This window comes from Chiloscyllium plagiosum, chromosome 7 (assembly GCF_004010195.1).
Source record: "Chiloscyllium plagiosum isolate BGI_BamShark_2017 chromosome 7, ASM401019v2, whole genome shotgun sequence".
In the NCBI taxonomy this organism is placed as follows: Eukaryota; Metazoa; Chordata; class Chondrichthyes; order Orectolobiformes; family Hemiscylliidae; genus Chiloscyllium; species Chiloscyllium plagiosum.
In genome coordinates this window covers 17,678,093-17,692,966 of record NC_057716.1, presented here as the reverse complement: position 1 = coordinate 17,692,966, position 14,874 = coordinate 17,678,093, and the positions used below count along the sequence as shown (strand labels likewise).

At 40.7% G+C, this 14,874-nt stretch overlaps 1 protein-coding gene across 12 annotated transcripts in view; it reads right to left on the bottom strand.

Moving 5' to 3' along the window:
- The window catches only part of hdac4 (histone deacetylase 4), a 492,096-nt gene that overhangs the window by 163,240 nt on the left and 313,982 nt on the right, over positions 1-14,874 (bottom strand). For all 12 annotated transcript variants that reach the window (XM_043693112.1, XM_043693104.1, XM_043693105.1 and 9 more), the window contains one exon: positions 10,881-11,002. In XM_043693112.1, coding sequence (XP_043549047.1) covers positions 10,881-11,002 — 122 coding nt within the window. The remainder of the gene's footprint in view (positions 1-10,880; positions 11,003-14,874) is intronic.

Here is a 14,874-nt window from a genome sequence, read left to right as displayed (position 1 = left end):
AGCGATCTTCCAATTATCCGGGACTTTCCCTGACTCCAGTGACTTTTGAAAGATCTCAACCTACGCCTCCGCTATTTCCTCAGCCACCTCCCTCAGAACTTTAGGATGTCGCCCACTAGCACTTTCTCTTTTGTAATGGCAACCATACTCAACTCAAACCCCTGACTCCCTTTAATTGTTGGGATATTACTCATGTCTTCCACTGTGAAGTCTGACGCAAAGTACTTATTAAGTTCTCCTGCTATTTCCTTATCTCCCATCACTAAGCTTCCAACATCAGTTTTAAGTGGCCCAATGTCTACTCTTGCCTGTCGTTTGTTTAGAGACGATCAATGATTTCAAAAGGAAACCAGATAGCTACCTGAAGGGAAAAGACTTGCAGGATTATGGGATATAGCGAGAGAACGGGGTCAACTAGCTTGCTTCACAGAAAGCTAACAAAGACTAATTGGGCTGAATGGCTTCCTTTCATAGCTTTTATGATTTAATGACTCCATGTTATATTCAGCTTGGACTGTGATAAGAATTTGCTACATTTGCTGCATGGTGTTTAGAATTTGCTCATCTGGAAACCTATATCTTCTTAGGATTTGCATTAAAATTTAGCATTCTTGGCACTTTTTTTTCACAAATATTTAAAGAACCTGAGCTATTCAGCTGAGATTCCTTAATTATGTACAGGAAATTCATGCAAAAAATTTATCTGATTCCAATAAAGATTCACATTGTCAAAATATTTTCAAAAAATTCATAATGAATCATTACATTTCAACAATATGGAATACCAAATTCAATGACCATCGCTACAGTGCTTCCCATTCCCATTTCCCTCTGTGATCCCACTTCAAAACTTAAATTGTGTCAGTCCGTTAGTGAGAGGGATTGCAGATCAAAGCAGGCCGAGCAAGAGGAAGAAAACATTTTGAGGTATTATGGTACAACTAATTTCTTCAAACAGTAAAGGAATGTGTGGAGAAAGGTAGACAGCATTACTAAATTCAAGAGGGAACTGCATTTTTAATGGGGTAGTAATTGAAGCTGGCAAGGATATGTCATATCCTTTAATGGGCGGCACGGTGGCCCAGTGGTTAGCACTGCTGCCTCACAGCGCCAGAGACCCGGGTTCAATTCCCGCCTCAGGCGACTGACTGTGTGGAGTTTGCACATTCTCCCCGTGTCTGTGTGGGTTTCCTCCGGGTGCTCCGGTTTCCTCCCACAGTCCAAAGATGTGCAGGTCAGGTGAATTGGCCATGCTAAATTGCCAGTAGTGTTAGGTAAGGGGTAGATGTAGGGGTATGGGTGGGTTGCGCTTCGGCGGGGCGGTGTGGACTTGTTGGGCCGAAGGGCCTGTTTCCACACTGTAAGTAATCTAATCTAATCTAATACCTTAAAAATACACTACGTCCAGCCAGATGGACCACACAACAGCTCATGTTTGTGGTCCAAGTTTTGTTTCAAGTTTTAGAAAAATGTATCAAAAAGCAATGAAATGATAGTAGATGCAGATGACATGTAACACCTTACTGTCCAGTTTAACTAAGGCAGGTTTTACATGGTCAAAACCAGAATTAAATTGATTACGTCTATATTGAGGCAAAACTGATAACAAAATCTTGTTTGAACTGCAGTACTATAAAATCTGAAAACTAGAACTGTAGGGTGCCTGCCCACAAATTAGTGTTAAAACAGGGTTCTGAGATAGCCAAGTGAGCTGTTACATACCGAGATTTGTCTAAATAGGCATTCAAAGAGAAAAAAATGAAAACAGTGACTCAGTAAACATGTGAATGATGCCTTTAGCTTGAATTTGTTCATATCTTACAATGGCTGACATTTTGCAGTAAAAAGCATTGAAAAATGTTGGTACATAGTCCTGGAAAAGCTCAGTAATCTTTTTACTGCTTAGTGGTGGTGTTTGGACAAATACAATGTAGTCAGTTGTGTTGTCACTGCAGTTAAAGATGTTCCTGCATGTTTGTGCCTAGGTGGCTTCAGACAGGTTAGAAGGAAGGCATTTATCAGACTTTTGCAGAGTCATTGGTCTCTTCAGAAATGTTTTGGAAGGAAATGGTTAGGAGCCAGTTCTCCAATCACAGGGTACTTTTTCTTCTGCATTTGCTGGTATGACCTAATCAGTGACAAAGAGAAGAACCAGCCTATAATTGGAACGGTGAAGTTGAGTGGCAAAGGGGTGCTAGTGGTTGCAAAGAGAATCAATATGTAAATAGGAATAAATGTTAGGTGTGAAATGAGAAAATAGGTCTGCTTTGCTGAAAGCATCATTATCAATCCCCTTGATTTTTAGTCTGGGCACCTCACCATTTGTTTCACTTGCTCCTTTTCCCCCTTTGTCAATAGCATAAAAACCATCATCTTTCATCTGCTTACAGGTTTAAAGAAGCGCCATATTGGAATTGAAACATTTCTCTCTCCACAGATTCTGCCACACCTGCTGAGTTTCTCTCTTTTATTTTATATTACTGTACATTTGTTACTGGGATATATTTACAAATATTTTTGGTGAAAAGCAACTCCCATAAAGTGTTATTATCCGTTATTTTAACAAACCATTGTAATGGAAAGTTGACTTGAAAATAAGCCTCAGTGTGCATAATGCAAAGCCAAAGTAATTGTATTTGAAAAATCTGAATTGTATTCAAGTAAATGGTGTAATGGAAACAGCAAAAGCAACTGATATCATAACAGCACCCATAATTAGGCCATGTCTGTTACAGGTCAAATAGCTTCACGGGGTAACACAGAAGGAAGATGACTAAACATGAAAGACCAAAACATTTAGAATGAAGAACTGTATTATGAAAGGCTATGAAAAAATGCAAAATGACAGAAATAAATACAACCAGCATAAATAGATCTCAATGAAAACTGGAACAGATGAGTTTGTTATACTAATAATTTCTCACCCAATTTTCATCATTCAAGTATGAAGACAAGAAATGAAATATTACCAGATCAATGAAGTATGACCTTTGTAAGGTGATTGAATTTTTTTTAAAAAGGCATTCATTTGATATGGGTGTTGCTGCCTCGGCAACATCTATTACCATTCCTGGATGCTTGAGAAAGTGGTGGTTAGTAGATAGTTTCTATAGTATGAAAACATTATTTTTCTAGTTAAGTTATATAAATGGTGTAGATGGTAAATAGATTGGCTCAACGTTCTTACTCATTTGAGTCCTGGCAATAGAATCCACCACAAACTAATCAGACATTAATTTCACAAAGAAGCAAAGGAACAAAATCAGTTTGGCCAAGCTCAGTCTTGTTCCTTATGATGAGTGTTCGCCCACTATAGAATACTATCCTTTAGAAGAATCTTTGGTGTGGATATATTGCGAATGAAGGCTGCCCATTAAGTCATTAGCAAGGTTATCATTTATTAGCCACCTCAATTGTCATTGAGCAAGAGGTGCCTTGAATCACTGCAGTCCTGGTAAGTAGGAAGTTCCAAAATTTTGATCGTGTGGTGATAAATGAAAACCCCATATATTTCCAAGTCAGGATGATATGTGCCTTAGAGGAGAACTGCAGCTAGTGATTTTTGCATGTGTCTGCTGATCTTCCAAGTGGTAAAGTTCTTAGATTTTCCAAAACACCTTGTATGAAATGCACCTTGTATGTGGTACACAGTAGATAGGTGAATTTTTAAATTGATGAATGGGTGCTAATTGAGCAGTGTGTTTTGTCCTGGATGTGGTCAAGCTTCTCAAGGATTGCTAGAGCGGCACCTACCAAATCAAGTGGAAAATATGTCATCTTACACCAAATTGCTGTCCTGCAGATGGTCGACAGGACTTAGAGAGTCACCTGAAGAGTCACGAACAACTGAATATGCAGCTTCTGACCTGATCTTCCGCAACTAATTCAGTTAAGGCTCTAGTCAATAACAGCCTCCCTTTACGTTGATAATGGGAGGTTCAGCAATGGGAATGTCATTCAATGTTAACGGTGTAGGCAAGACTCTAATGGAGATAGTCATTGTGTGCCCTTAGCATTACGAGCCATTTACCAGTCAAAGTCAGGATGCTATCCCAGTCTTGATGTACTTGGGCATAGACTGCTTCATTATCTGAGGAATTTTGAATGGAACACTGTGCAAACATTAGCACTTCTAACCTTGTGATGGAGGGAAGTTTATTGATATAGCAGGTGAAGATGATTAGGACGAGGATGCTATCCTGAAAAAGAGGCTCTGGTGGCATAATGGTAGTGTCCCTAGCTCTGAGCCAGAAGGCCTAGGTTCAAGTCCCACATATTCCAGAGGTGTGTAATAATATTTCTGAACAGACTCATTAGAGAATACTGGAAGTATTTTAGCTGTCCTTTAGCTGAGATGATTGGCTTCTGACAATCACAACCACCTTCCCCTACAATCAGTAGGTTCTAATAGAGGACAGCTTTCCTCAGAGACACAATTTTTGTGAATCACCCCAAAGCTATGCTTGATTAATTCTCGTCTTAGTGTCAAAGGTAGGCTTCTCATGTAAGCTTTGTACTTCAGCACCTTTATTCATATTTGGACCAAGGCTGCAAGGACATCTGGAATGAAGAGACCCTGGTAGAGCCCTAAGCTGAGTAACAGTGAACAGGATATATGAGAGTGCAGGTATCACGCGAAAGCACTATCAGCAACAAATTCCATAACTTTGCTGATATTTAGAGTTGGTTGATAAAATGATAATTGCTCATATTCGATGTGTCTTACATTTTGTGGAGAGAGGGGATACCTGGGCAATATTCTACACTGCCTTGTAGGTGCCAGTTCTGTAATTGAGATAATGATTTATTTATACTGTGATTCAGACAAACAAAAATGTGCTCCTTTTTCTTATATATCAGAGATCCTGAAAATAAATTACTCTAATTTTAAAATCACATTCATGGTTTTGAAATTGCTGCATAAGATGATAAAGGACTTGTGCCAAAAGAGAAAATGCTAGAAAACCTCAGCAGGTCTGGCAGCATCTGTAAGAAGAGAAAAGAGCTGACGTTTCGAGTCTAACTGACCCTTTGTCAAAGCCAAAAAAAAGGAGAGAAATAGGGAGGTATGTATACTACGCTGAGAGAAGGTGAGTCATGGCTCCAGAAGCAAAGGTAGCAATAAAGAGATGATAATGACAGTGCATAGAGAGATTATAGGGAGATTAGGAGCTGTGAATGACCAAGGCTGAAGCCAGTGCTACTGACAAAATATGTGGGGATGGGTGAAGCAGAGGCAAAATGGAAAACAAGGGAGAAGGGTAGCAAAGGGGGAAGAGGAGAGAAAAAAGGTGACGCGAGAGTGGTGAGCGAGAGAAAGAGAGATAATCAAGAAATAAGAGGTACAGAAGTGAAAAAAATATATTAAAAAAATAAGTAAAATAAATGAAATAAAATTATCTGAAGTTGTTGAATTCAATGTTGAGACCGGCAGGCTGTAACGTGCCATGTCGGAAGATGAGATGCTGTTCCTCCAGTTTGCGTTGAGCTTCACTGGAACATTGTAGCAGGCCAAGAACATACATGTGGGCATGAGAGCAGGATTATGCGTTGAAGTGGCAAGCCACATGAAGGTCTGGGACCTGATTGTGTACAGACCGAAGGTGCTCAGCAAAGCAATCATCCGGTTGGCGTTTTGTCTCTCTGATACAGAGGAGACCACATTGGGAGCAACGAATGCAATAGACCAAATTGAAAGAGATACAAGTGAAATGCTGCTTAATCTGAAATGAGTGTCTGGGGCCATGGATGGTGAGCATGGAAGGAGTAAAGGGGCAGGTGTTGCACCTTCTGCAATTGCATGGGAAGGTGCCGTGTGTGATGGGAGAGGTGTTAGGTGTGATGGAGGAGTGGACTAGGTTGTCCCGGAGGGAATGATCTCTGCGGAATGTAGATAGGGGGAGGGAAGGGAAGATGTGTTTACTGGTGGCGTCATGTTGGAGTTGGCGAAAATGGGGGAGGATTAGTCTTTGCATGTGAAGGCTGGTGGGGTGAAAGGTGAGAACAAGAGGGACCCTATCCTTGTTCTGGGAGGGGAGGGAGGGGGTGAGAGTTGTGGCACGGGAGATGGACTGCACGCTGTCGAAAGCCCTGTCAACAACTGTAGGTGGGAAACTACGGTTGGAGAAGAAGGAACACATATTAAGATCACCACTTTGGCCAAAGTGGCCTCATTGGAAGAAACGCGGCAGAGGTGAGGAACTGAGAGAAAGGGATAGAGTCCTTACAGGACGTAAGATGAGAAGAGCTGTAGTCCAGATAGCTGTGGGAGTCAGTGGGCTTGTAATGGATATTAGTGGATAGACTATTGCCGGAAATAGAGACAGAAAGGTCAAGGAAAGGAAGCAAGGGTCGGAGATGGACCAGGTGAAGGTGATGGAGGGATGGAAACTGGAAGCGAAGTTTATGAATGCTTCCAGGTCAGGACGAGAGCATGAAGCCGCAACGAAATAGTCATCGATGTACCGATAAAGCAGTTGTGAAGGGGACCCGGGTAGGCCTGGAACAAGAAATGTTCCACATACCCCATGAAAAGGCAGGCATAGCTAGGACCCATGCGGGTACCCATTGCTATACCTTTGATTTGGAGAAAATGGGATGAGTTGAAGGAGAAGTTGTTGAGAGAGAGAGAACAAGTTCAGTCAGGTGGAGGAGAGTGGTGGTGGATGGAGATTGTTCGGGCCTCTTTTTGAGAAAGAAGCAAAGAGCTTTCAAGCCGTCTTGGTGTGGGATGGAGGTGTAAAGAGATTGCACATCCATGGTGATAGAAGGTGGTTAGGGCCTGGGAATTGAAAGCTGTCAATGTATCGCAAAGCATTAGAGGAATCCTGGATCTAGGTGGGGAGGGAGTGAACCAGAGGAGTGAGGATGGAGTCAAGGTAGGAGGAAATAAGTTCAGTGGGACAGGAGCATGCTGACACAATGGGCCTGCCAGGACAGTCCTTCTTGTGGATTTTGGGGAGTAGGTAGAAACTGGCTTGTTAACAATGCTATCAAGCAGCACTTGTTCAGTAATAAATTGCTCAGTGATGCTCAGTTCCATCAGGACAACTCAGCTCTTCACCTCAAGACAGTTTTAGTTCAATTATGAACAAAATTGTTGAACTCCAGAGGTGGGTGACAGCAACTACCATAAGATGGAGAAGCAGAAGTAGGCCCCTCAGCCCACAGAGTCTGGTGCACCAATGAAATCATGGCTGATCTGCAAATCCTCAACTCTACTTTACAGTCTTTTCCACATAACTATGATTTTCTTACTGATGAAAGTCTTGGAGACACTTAATGAGCCAGTCTCAACAGTCCTCTGCAGTAAAGGATTCCACAAATTCACTATTCTCTGAGAGAAGTAATTCCTCCTCATCTCTGTTTTTAAATGTGTGACCCTTATTCTGAGATCATGCCCTCTAGTCTCAGACTCACCCACATGTAAATTCACTCAGCATGATTTCCCCTTCATGAAGCCATGAACATGATGGTTGATCATATTTTGTATTTCTAAGTATTATATACTTTGTAGCAGGCTCGAACATTTTTCTAATAATATACATTAAGCTAATTGGTCTATAGTAACCTGAGTTTTTTGTCTCCTTTCCTTTTCAAATAAACATTGACAAGTTTTCCAATCCCCTGGTCTCAACATTTGATAAACTATAGCATTAAGGAGCCCTAGCACAACTGGAGTTAATGGGAATCGGGGGCAACTTTCCTCTGGTTGGAGTCGTACCTAGCACAAAAGTGTACGTTCTTGTTTGGTGGTGGTCATTCATTTAAGTCTTAGGACATCTCTGCAGGAGTTCCTCAAGTTAGTGCCCCAGGCCAAAATCTTCAGCTGCCTCATCAATTACCTTCCTCCCATCATGGTGATGGCAGTGGCAAGGTGGTAATGTCACTGGACTAGAAATCCAGAACCCGAGGCTGATACTCTGGTAACATGGGTTTAAACTTTACCATGGCAGATACTGAAATTTGAAGACAACCTTTGATTGTTGTAAAAACTTATCTGGTTCCCATGTCCTTTAGGCATAGCCCATTCTTTGTAACTGCAGACTCTCAACGTGATTGACTCTTAATGGCCCTCTGAACAAATAGAGATGGGCAATAGATTCTGCCCTCGGTAACAATGGCCACATTGCAAGAACAAATGAAAAAAATAGCCATAAGTAGGGATATTCATTGGTGATTGCATCATACGCTGCACCATTTACAACTTCTTAGATACAGAAGTAGTTTGGATTCTTACAGTGTAACAGCTGAAAAATAATCCAGGCTTGGGGAAGTAATGTTTGTGCCACATAACTGTCAGCCTACGACCATCTTCAACAAAGGAGAATCTAATCATTGTCCCTTTGACATTCATGGTATTACCATTGCTGAATCTCCCATAATTAACATGCTATGGCTCACTAGCACCTCTTAGTTTTCATTAAGGGGTCATAACAATTTTCAACATTCACAACATGGTCATGGTGCAATATGCTGGGGAAGCACTGACCTATAAGACCAAAAACAGATGTGTGGGAGCACCACACTTATAAATTCCTCTCCAAGTGACAACCCACCCTGACTTGGAACAACATTGGCACTCCTTCATTGTCGCTGGAACTTCAAAATCCTGGAACTTCCTTCCTAACAGCATTCTGAGTCAAGTCACTCAGCCTGGACTGCTGTGGTTCACACAGTCAACTCACCAATACCTTTTCAAGTACAATTAGGAATGAGCAATAAATGCTGGCCTAACCTTCGAAACACATATCCCATGAATGAATAAAAATTTGTTTTACAATACTGGCAAAATTCATTTCCAGAATATGGATCTCACATGCAAGGCATCTATTGCCTAGTTGCACTGACAAGGTGATAATATAACTCAATGGCTTGCCATATCATTTTTGGATATAGGTAAGAATCAGTACATAATTACTATGCTACTGCACTTAACTATTCTAAAGTACAAATACATCTTATTGCAAAATTTATATGATCATGCATTGTACTTGTCCTAAAGAGTGAAGGAAATGCACTATATTAAAGACACACTTCCAAGTTGTAGAATTTCGCATGCAACTGAATATTGTAATCATTAGCAATAATCCCTACTTCTGACCTCATGACGAAGGCACAGTCATTAATGAAACAAAGGATACAAGAGGTCCTTTTTTCTTATTCTAAAGAGTCAAGCTGAACCAACATAAGCAATAAAAATGATTCAAAAATAAGCAACAGGCAGATAGCCACAGTTTCATCTCCTCTAACCAATTGAATCCCTAAAAACGCTAATTTTCTCTTAACATTTTAATGAAGTGCTTGCTCATGTTTGGAAAAAGTGTTTAAATTAGGTTCTTTCTCTTTTAGAGGCGGTGTTGATATAAACAGGAGGTTCAACAGTCTCCTCACTCCAGGGACTGGCTCTGGGCGAGCTGGTCAGAATCCATGTACAGTGCACATGTAAATAAAGGGTGACTTGGTGATTGGATACCAGCCCCTGTGTAATTTTTCAGTGGTGATGAGAGAAAACAGTATTTCCCTGAATTCGCTCACAACATTCGTCTTTGAGTTGCGGTAAGCATTTCTGGCGTAATGTTTTTATTTGGGAAGCTTGACTTGTTCAATCAAAGACTGGGCCCAATACATGGAAAGAATGCGTTATTTTTTTCTAGACAAATGGATTTTGGCAGATAAAAATCAATGAATAATCTTTTTAACTGCTTGTGGACCAGCAGCATTTTCAGTTATTAGGAGCCTAACTTTCCCTGAGGCACCTTTCAAGAGTTGATGGATTTAGTTAAGGAATATTACAACCCTAGCCTCCTCTAATCCTGAGACGCTATCAGTTTTATTCGGCATGTTCGGACAGCTTGACACCATCCATTGTTCAATGGTCTGGCAGAAAGTGCAATCCAAACATTGAAGGCAGCCTTAAAGAAATGGCCTACACATTCACTTGATACCAAACTGTCACGGTTCCTGTTTGATTATAGGACAACCCCTCACACAACTACAGGGATAACTCAAGGGGAGTTGCCAATGGAAGAAACCAGGTTAAACTTGATATTCCTGGACTTGGGAGGGCAAGGTGAAACAGCAGCAAGGGAACGCCAGTACTGGCCACATACTTCCTCTATGCGAGACCAACAATTTACATCAGGGGACGAAGTTTCGTGTTGAAGTAACAGAAATGGCCTTGTATGGTTAAGAGGTGAGGTCAACGCAAGGTCAAGTCTGTGACATACAAAGTTTGGGTAGATGAGGCAGTCTTGAACAAGCATGTGGATCATACAAGTGGCTACCTTGCAAACAGGGCAGGAGAAAAACATACCTGACCCCTCAGAATGACCAGAAAGTTTGTCTGAAACCATGGGTTCTCCCCTTATGTCTAGCATCCAAGAAACCGGAGATTGTCAGAGATAGATTTAGCCTAGATTCTGTTACTGTCTGAAGAGGAGGAGGAACCTCTCCCAAGATGTTCTAGGTGCAAGAGATAGGCTATAACATACGAGCCACCCTGGGGTGGGGGGGAATGCACTGATTGCAATAGGGCCAGCTGGATCTCATTGACTATGAGTATCCTGATTAGGGCTGTTGTTCTGCGCCAATCATGGAGTCCTGACTGACAGATATAAAAAGGAGATTTCGAGACTTTCCTCAGTCTCGGGGCTGCCTCTGGGCTAGCTGGTCAGAGTGCTTGCATTGCGCACGTGTAAATAAAGAGTGACTTGGTGACGGGATACTAGCCTCTATGCAGTTATTTTAGGTGGCATTATTTAAAAATTAGCTATTTGATTCTAGTTACAATCAAAATAATCAAGCATAAAAAAGTTTTGCTTTCACATCAGTAAACTAGACTTAGCTTTATGAAAACCTTCACATCAATGCAGCGTTACCTGTTTTTCTGAGCGGAAAGTCATCTTTGGGATCATACATCCCTAGCATTGGATGATTGTATGAGGCAGATATGCTGCTTTGAGGTGGCGAACTCTGGTCTAATGAGCCATGCTGGGTTTTTCTGCAGTAAAAAGAACACAATCAAATAATCAGGTTGCAACTCTTGCGTAATGTGTAAGTGTGAAAGCAACTGAAACACATATGAACTCAGAATAATGGATTAAGTAGCACCTGGCATTTTAATTAAAATGAATTATTGTAAATTGTAACCAAAACAGGTTCTAGTTAATTTGAAATTTTACAAGTGCAACTCGTTAGTGAAGTCAGAGGCCTTAAAACCCTCTGAGATACTGAACATCTTACGTTAAAAAGAAAGTTGAATAAAACAGGCAGGTCCAGGTTTAATTCCAAGTCGACGTTAATTGATTAAACTGAAATTACAGAAGTACACTACAATCGCTTTAAAACTCGTGTGCTAGACTCTCAGAATCATACGGCACAACCTATATGTCAGTCTTTTCACAGAACTGCTCTACTTATTTATCCTCTCCCCATAACTCTTTACTGTTTTTTCTTTCTTAATTATATTTCTAATTCCTTTTTGAAATTAATTCTGAATTCACCTCCACTACCTGGTAGTGAATTCAATTAACAAGTTGCTACACTAAAAAAAACTCATCTGTCCTCTTGCACTTTTTGCCAATGGGATTGGGGAAAATACACTCACATGGATTGAGAATTTGTTAAGACATAAAGCAGAGTGTGGGAATAAATGTCGTAAGTTGGTTGCCATAAGGGTTGGTGCCAGGTCCACGGCTGTTCACAATCTATATAAATGATTCCAAACTAATTTATGGCACCAAACTGAGGGAAGTGAAAGTTGTGAAGAGAATACAACAATGTTTCAAGAGGTCTTGCGCAGGCTCTGTGAACGGACTAGAACATGGCAGATAGAATATATTAGAATAAATGTGAAGCTTGGTAGAAAAAAGTGAAGGCAGAATATTTCATAAATCACTAACTTTAACATGCAGATGCAGCAAACAAGTGGGGAGCCAAATGGCATAATTGCCTTCATCACGAATTGAGTACAAGAGTCAAAATGTCTTGCTGAAGTCGTACAGAGCCTTCACCCAGAGTATTGTGCACAGTTTTTATCTCCTTGTCCAATGAGGGATTATACTTGTCAAAGATGGAGTACAGTGGAGTTTCATCAGTTTCATCCCATCGTGGGATGGCAGGATTAATTTATGAGGAGAAACTGAGGAGCTTGGGTCTATATTCCCTAGAGTTTTGAAGAATGAGAGGTCACCTTATGAAACCTAGAAAATTCTTGCAGGGTGTGACGGGTTGGATGTATACAAGATTTTCTTCTCGCTGGTGAGTCTAAAATCAGGAGATATAATCACAAGATTAAGAGGTCATATAAGGCTGAAGAGGCATTTCTTCACACAAAGGGTGTTGAATCTTTGGAATTCTCTATCCCTGTAGAAGCTCAGTCATTGAGTATGTTTAAGACAAATTGATAGATTTCTGAAAACTAATGAAACCAAAGCATACGGAGATAGTGTGGGAAAATTACAGAGGAAAATGATTCGCCATGATCTAATTAGGTTCAATGGCCTACGCCTGTACCTGAGCTTCAATGTTGTAATAATCCTAAGTTGCATTTTCTGGTTAAACATTCAACTGCATTCGGGAAGGGAACATCACGTAGAATTTATGCTTCTGGACTCTTCTCAGGACCCATGACTAAAAGTGCATTTCTTGCTAGGCTGATTGAGGAGAGGATCAATTAACAGTGTTCCCCCTCCCCTACCCAATAGTGAACAACATACTGATTCTTGTAAACTATGCTTATGCATGAATTCTGCTTTTTCAGTATGACTGCTCAGAGTAGAACTGCATGCCAATGTATGAGTTGTATTGAGAGCATCATAGAAAAAAATTAACAGTGCAGAAATTATTTCATTCTTGTTTTGGTCCCATTGTCATACTTGTTTGAGTTGGATAAAAGTGTTATATTGAATAGTTCCTTTTAGCAAGTACCAATTTGTGCTCTGCCCTCCTAAGTTAAAGCAAATAATGAGAAGCAAATAATGAGAAGTACAACTCAATACATTAATAAAAATGGACACCTAAACTTTGAGGAATACTTAACACAAAAATATTCCAACATCAAGGGCCGAAGGGCCTGTACTGCGCTGTATTCTTCTATGTTCTATGTAACACAAAAATGTTCCAACTTCCAAGTTGAATTTTGGAAGGTCAAATTTGAAAGCTGAGTACAGGATTAAGGATAGGATTTTTGGAAGTGTGGAGAAATAGAGGGATCTTGGTGTGCAGGTACATAGATCCTTTAAAATGGCCACCCAAGTGGACAGGGTTGTTAAGAAAGCATATGGTGTTTTGACTTTCATTAACAGGGGGATTGAGTTTAAGAGTCGTGAGATCTTGTTGCAGCTCTATAAAACTTTGGTTAGACCGCACTTGGAATACTGTGTCCAGTTCTGGTCGTCCTATTATAGGAAAGATGTGGATGCTTTGGAGAGGGTTCAGAGGAGGTTTACCAGGATGCTGCCTGGACTGGAGGATGAAGAGTATGAAGAGAGGTTGACTGAGCTCAGACGTTTTTCATTGGAGAAAAGGAGGAGGAGAGGGGACCTAATTGAGATAATGAGAGGCATAGATAAAGTCGATAGCCAGAGACTATTTCCCAGGGCAGAAATGGCTAACACGAGGGGTCATAGTTTTAAGCTGGTTGGAGGAAAGTATAGAGGGGATGTCAGAGGCGGGTTCTTTACACAGAGAGTTGAGAGACCATGGAATGCGTTGCCAGCAGCAGTTGTGGAAGCAAGGTCACTAGGGACATTTAAGAGACTACTGGACATGCATATGGTCACAGAAATTTGAGGGTGCATACTTGAGGATCAGTGGTCGGCACAACATCGTGGGCTGAAGGGCCTGTTCTGTGCTGTACTGTTCTATGTTCTAGCACACAAGACAGGCTAATCTACAGCAAAGTGAGTGTTACAAGTAAATAAGATGCTATAAGGCCCACATTTCATAAACTAGAAGGTTTAAGCTCTAGTAGGTTTAAGAGACACATTTAGTATCTGAGTTTTTCAATTACATGAACTGAAGTGGTAATACTTTTAACCGAAAGATAGCACACAAAGTATACACCAATCTGAAACAATGAATTTAACAAAGTCAATAACATTTATTTAAACTTGTACAAATTTATACTGCAGAGATACAATATATAAATGAGCAAGGATGCATGCTCATTTACAAATTTCTCAAATAACTCAAAGAGCGACTGCATGAAAAAATATAATCCCAAAACACCAGTAAAAAGCCCCAAACTCCATGCAATATTAGTGGAATTAGAACTATCCTGGATATAAGCAGTTTCCAAGATGATGCAGGATGGAATAAAGTATGAGCCAAATACATGGAAAATATGAAGGAACTTGGAAATTGAGTGCGGTCCATCTGGATTAGATTTTCATTTCTATTCCTCCCACCACTTTCTTGGGTTTCAAAAGTTTACTCATTTTCAATTCTGTTTTTCAGAGGAATTAGAATGAATTAATAGAATTTTTTTCCACTCTTACAGCACTTAGAGTCATAGAGATGTACAGCACGGAAACAGACCCTTCGGTCCAACCTGTCCATGCCGACCAGATGTCCCAACCCAATCTAGTCCCACCTGCCAGCACCCGGCCCATATCCCTCCAAACCCTTCTTATTCATATACCCATCCAAATGCCTCTTAAATGATGCAATTGTACCAGCCTTCACCACATCCTCTGGCAGCTCATTCCATACACATACCACCCTCTGTGTGAAAATGTTGCCCCTTAGGTCTCTTTTATATCCTTTCCCTCTCACCCTAAACCTATGCCTCTAGTTCTGGACTCCCCCACCCCAGGGAAAAGACTTTGTCTATTTATCCTATCCATGCCCCTCATAATTTTGTAAACCTCT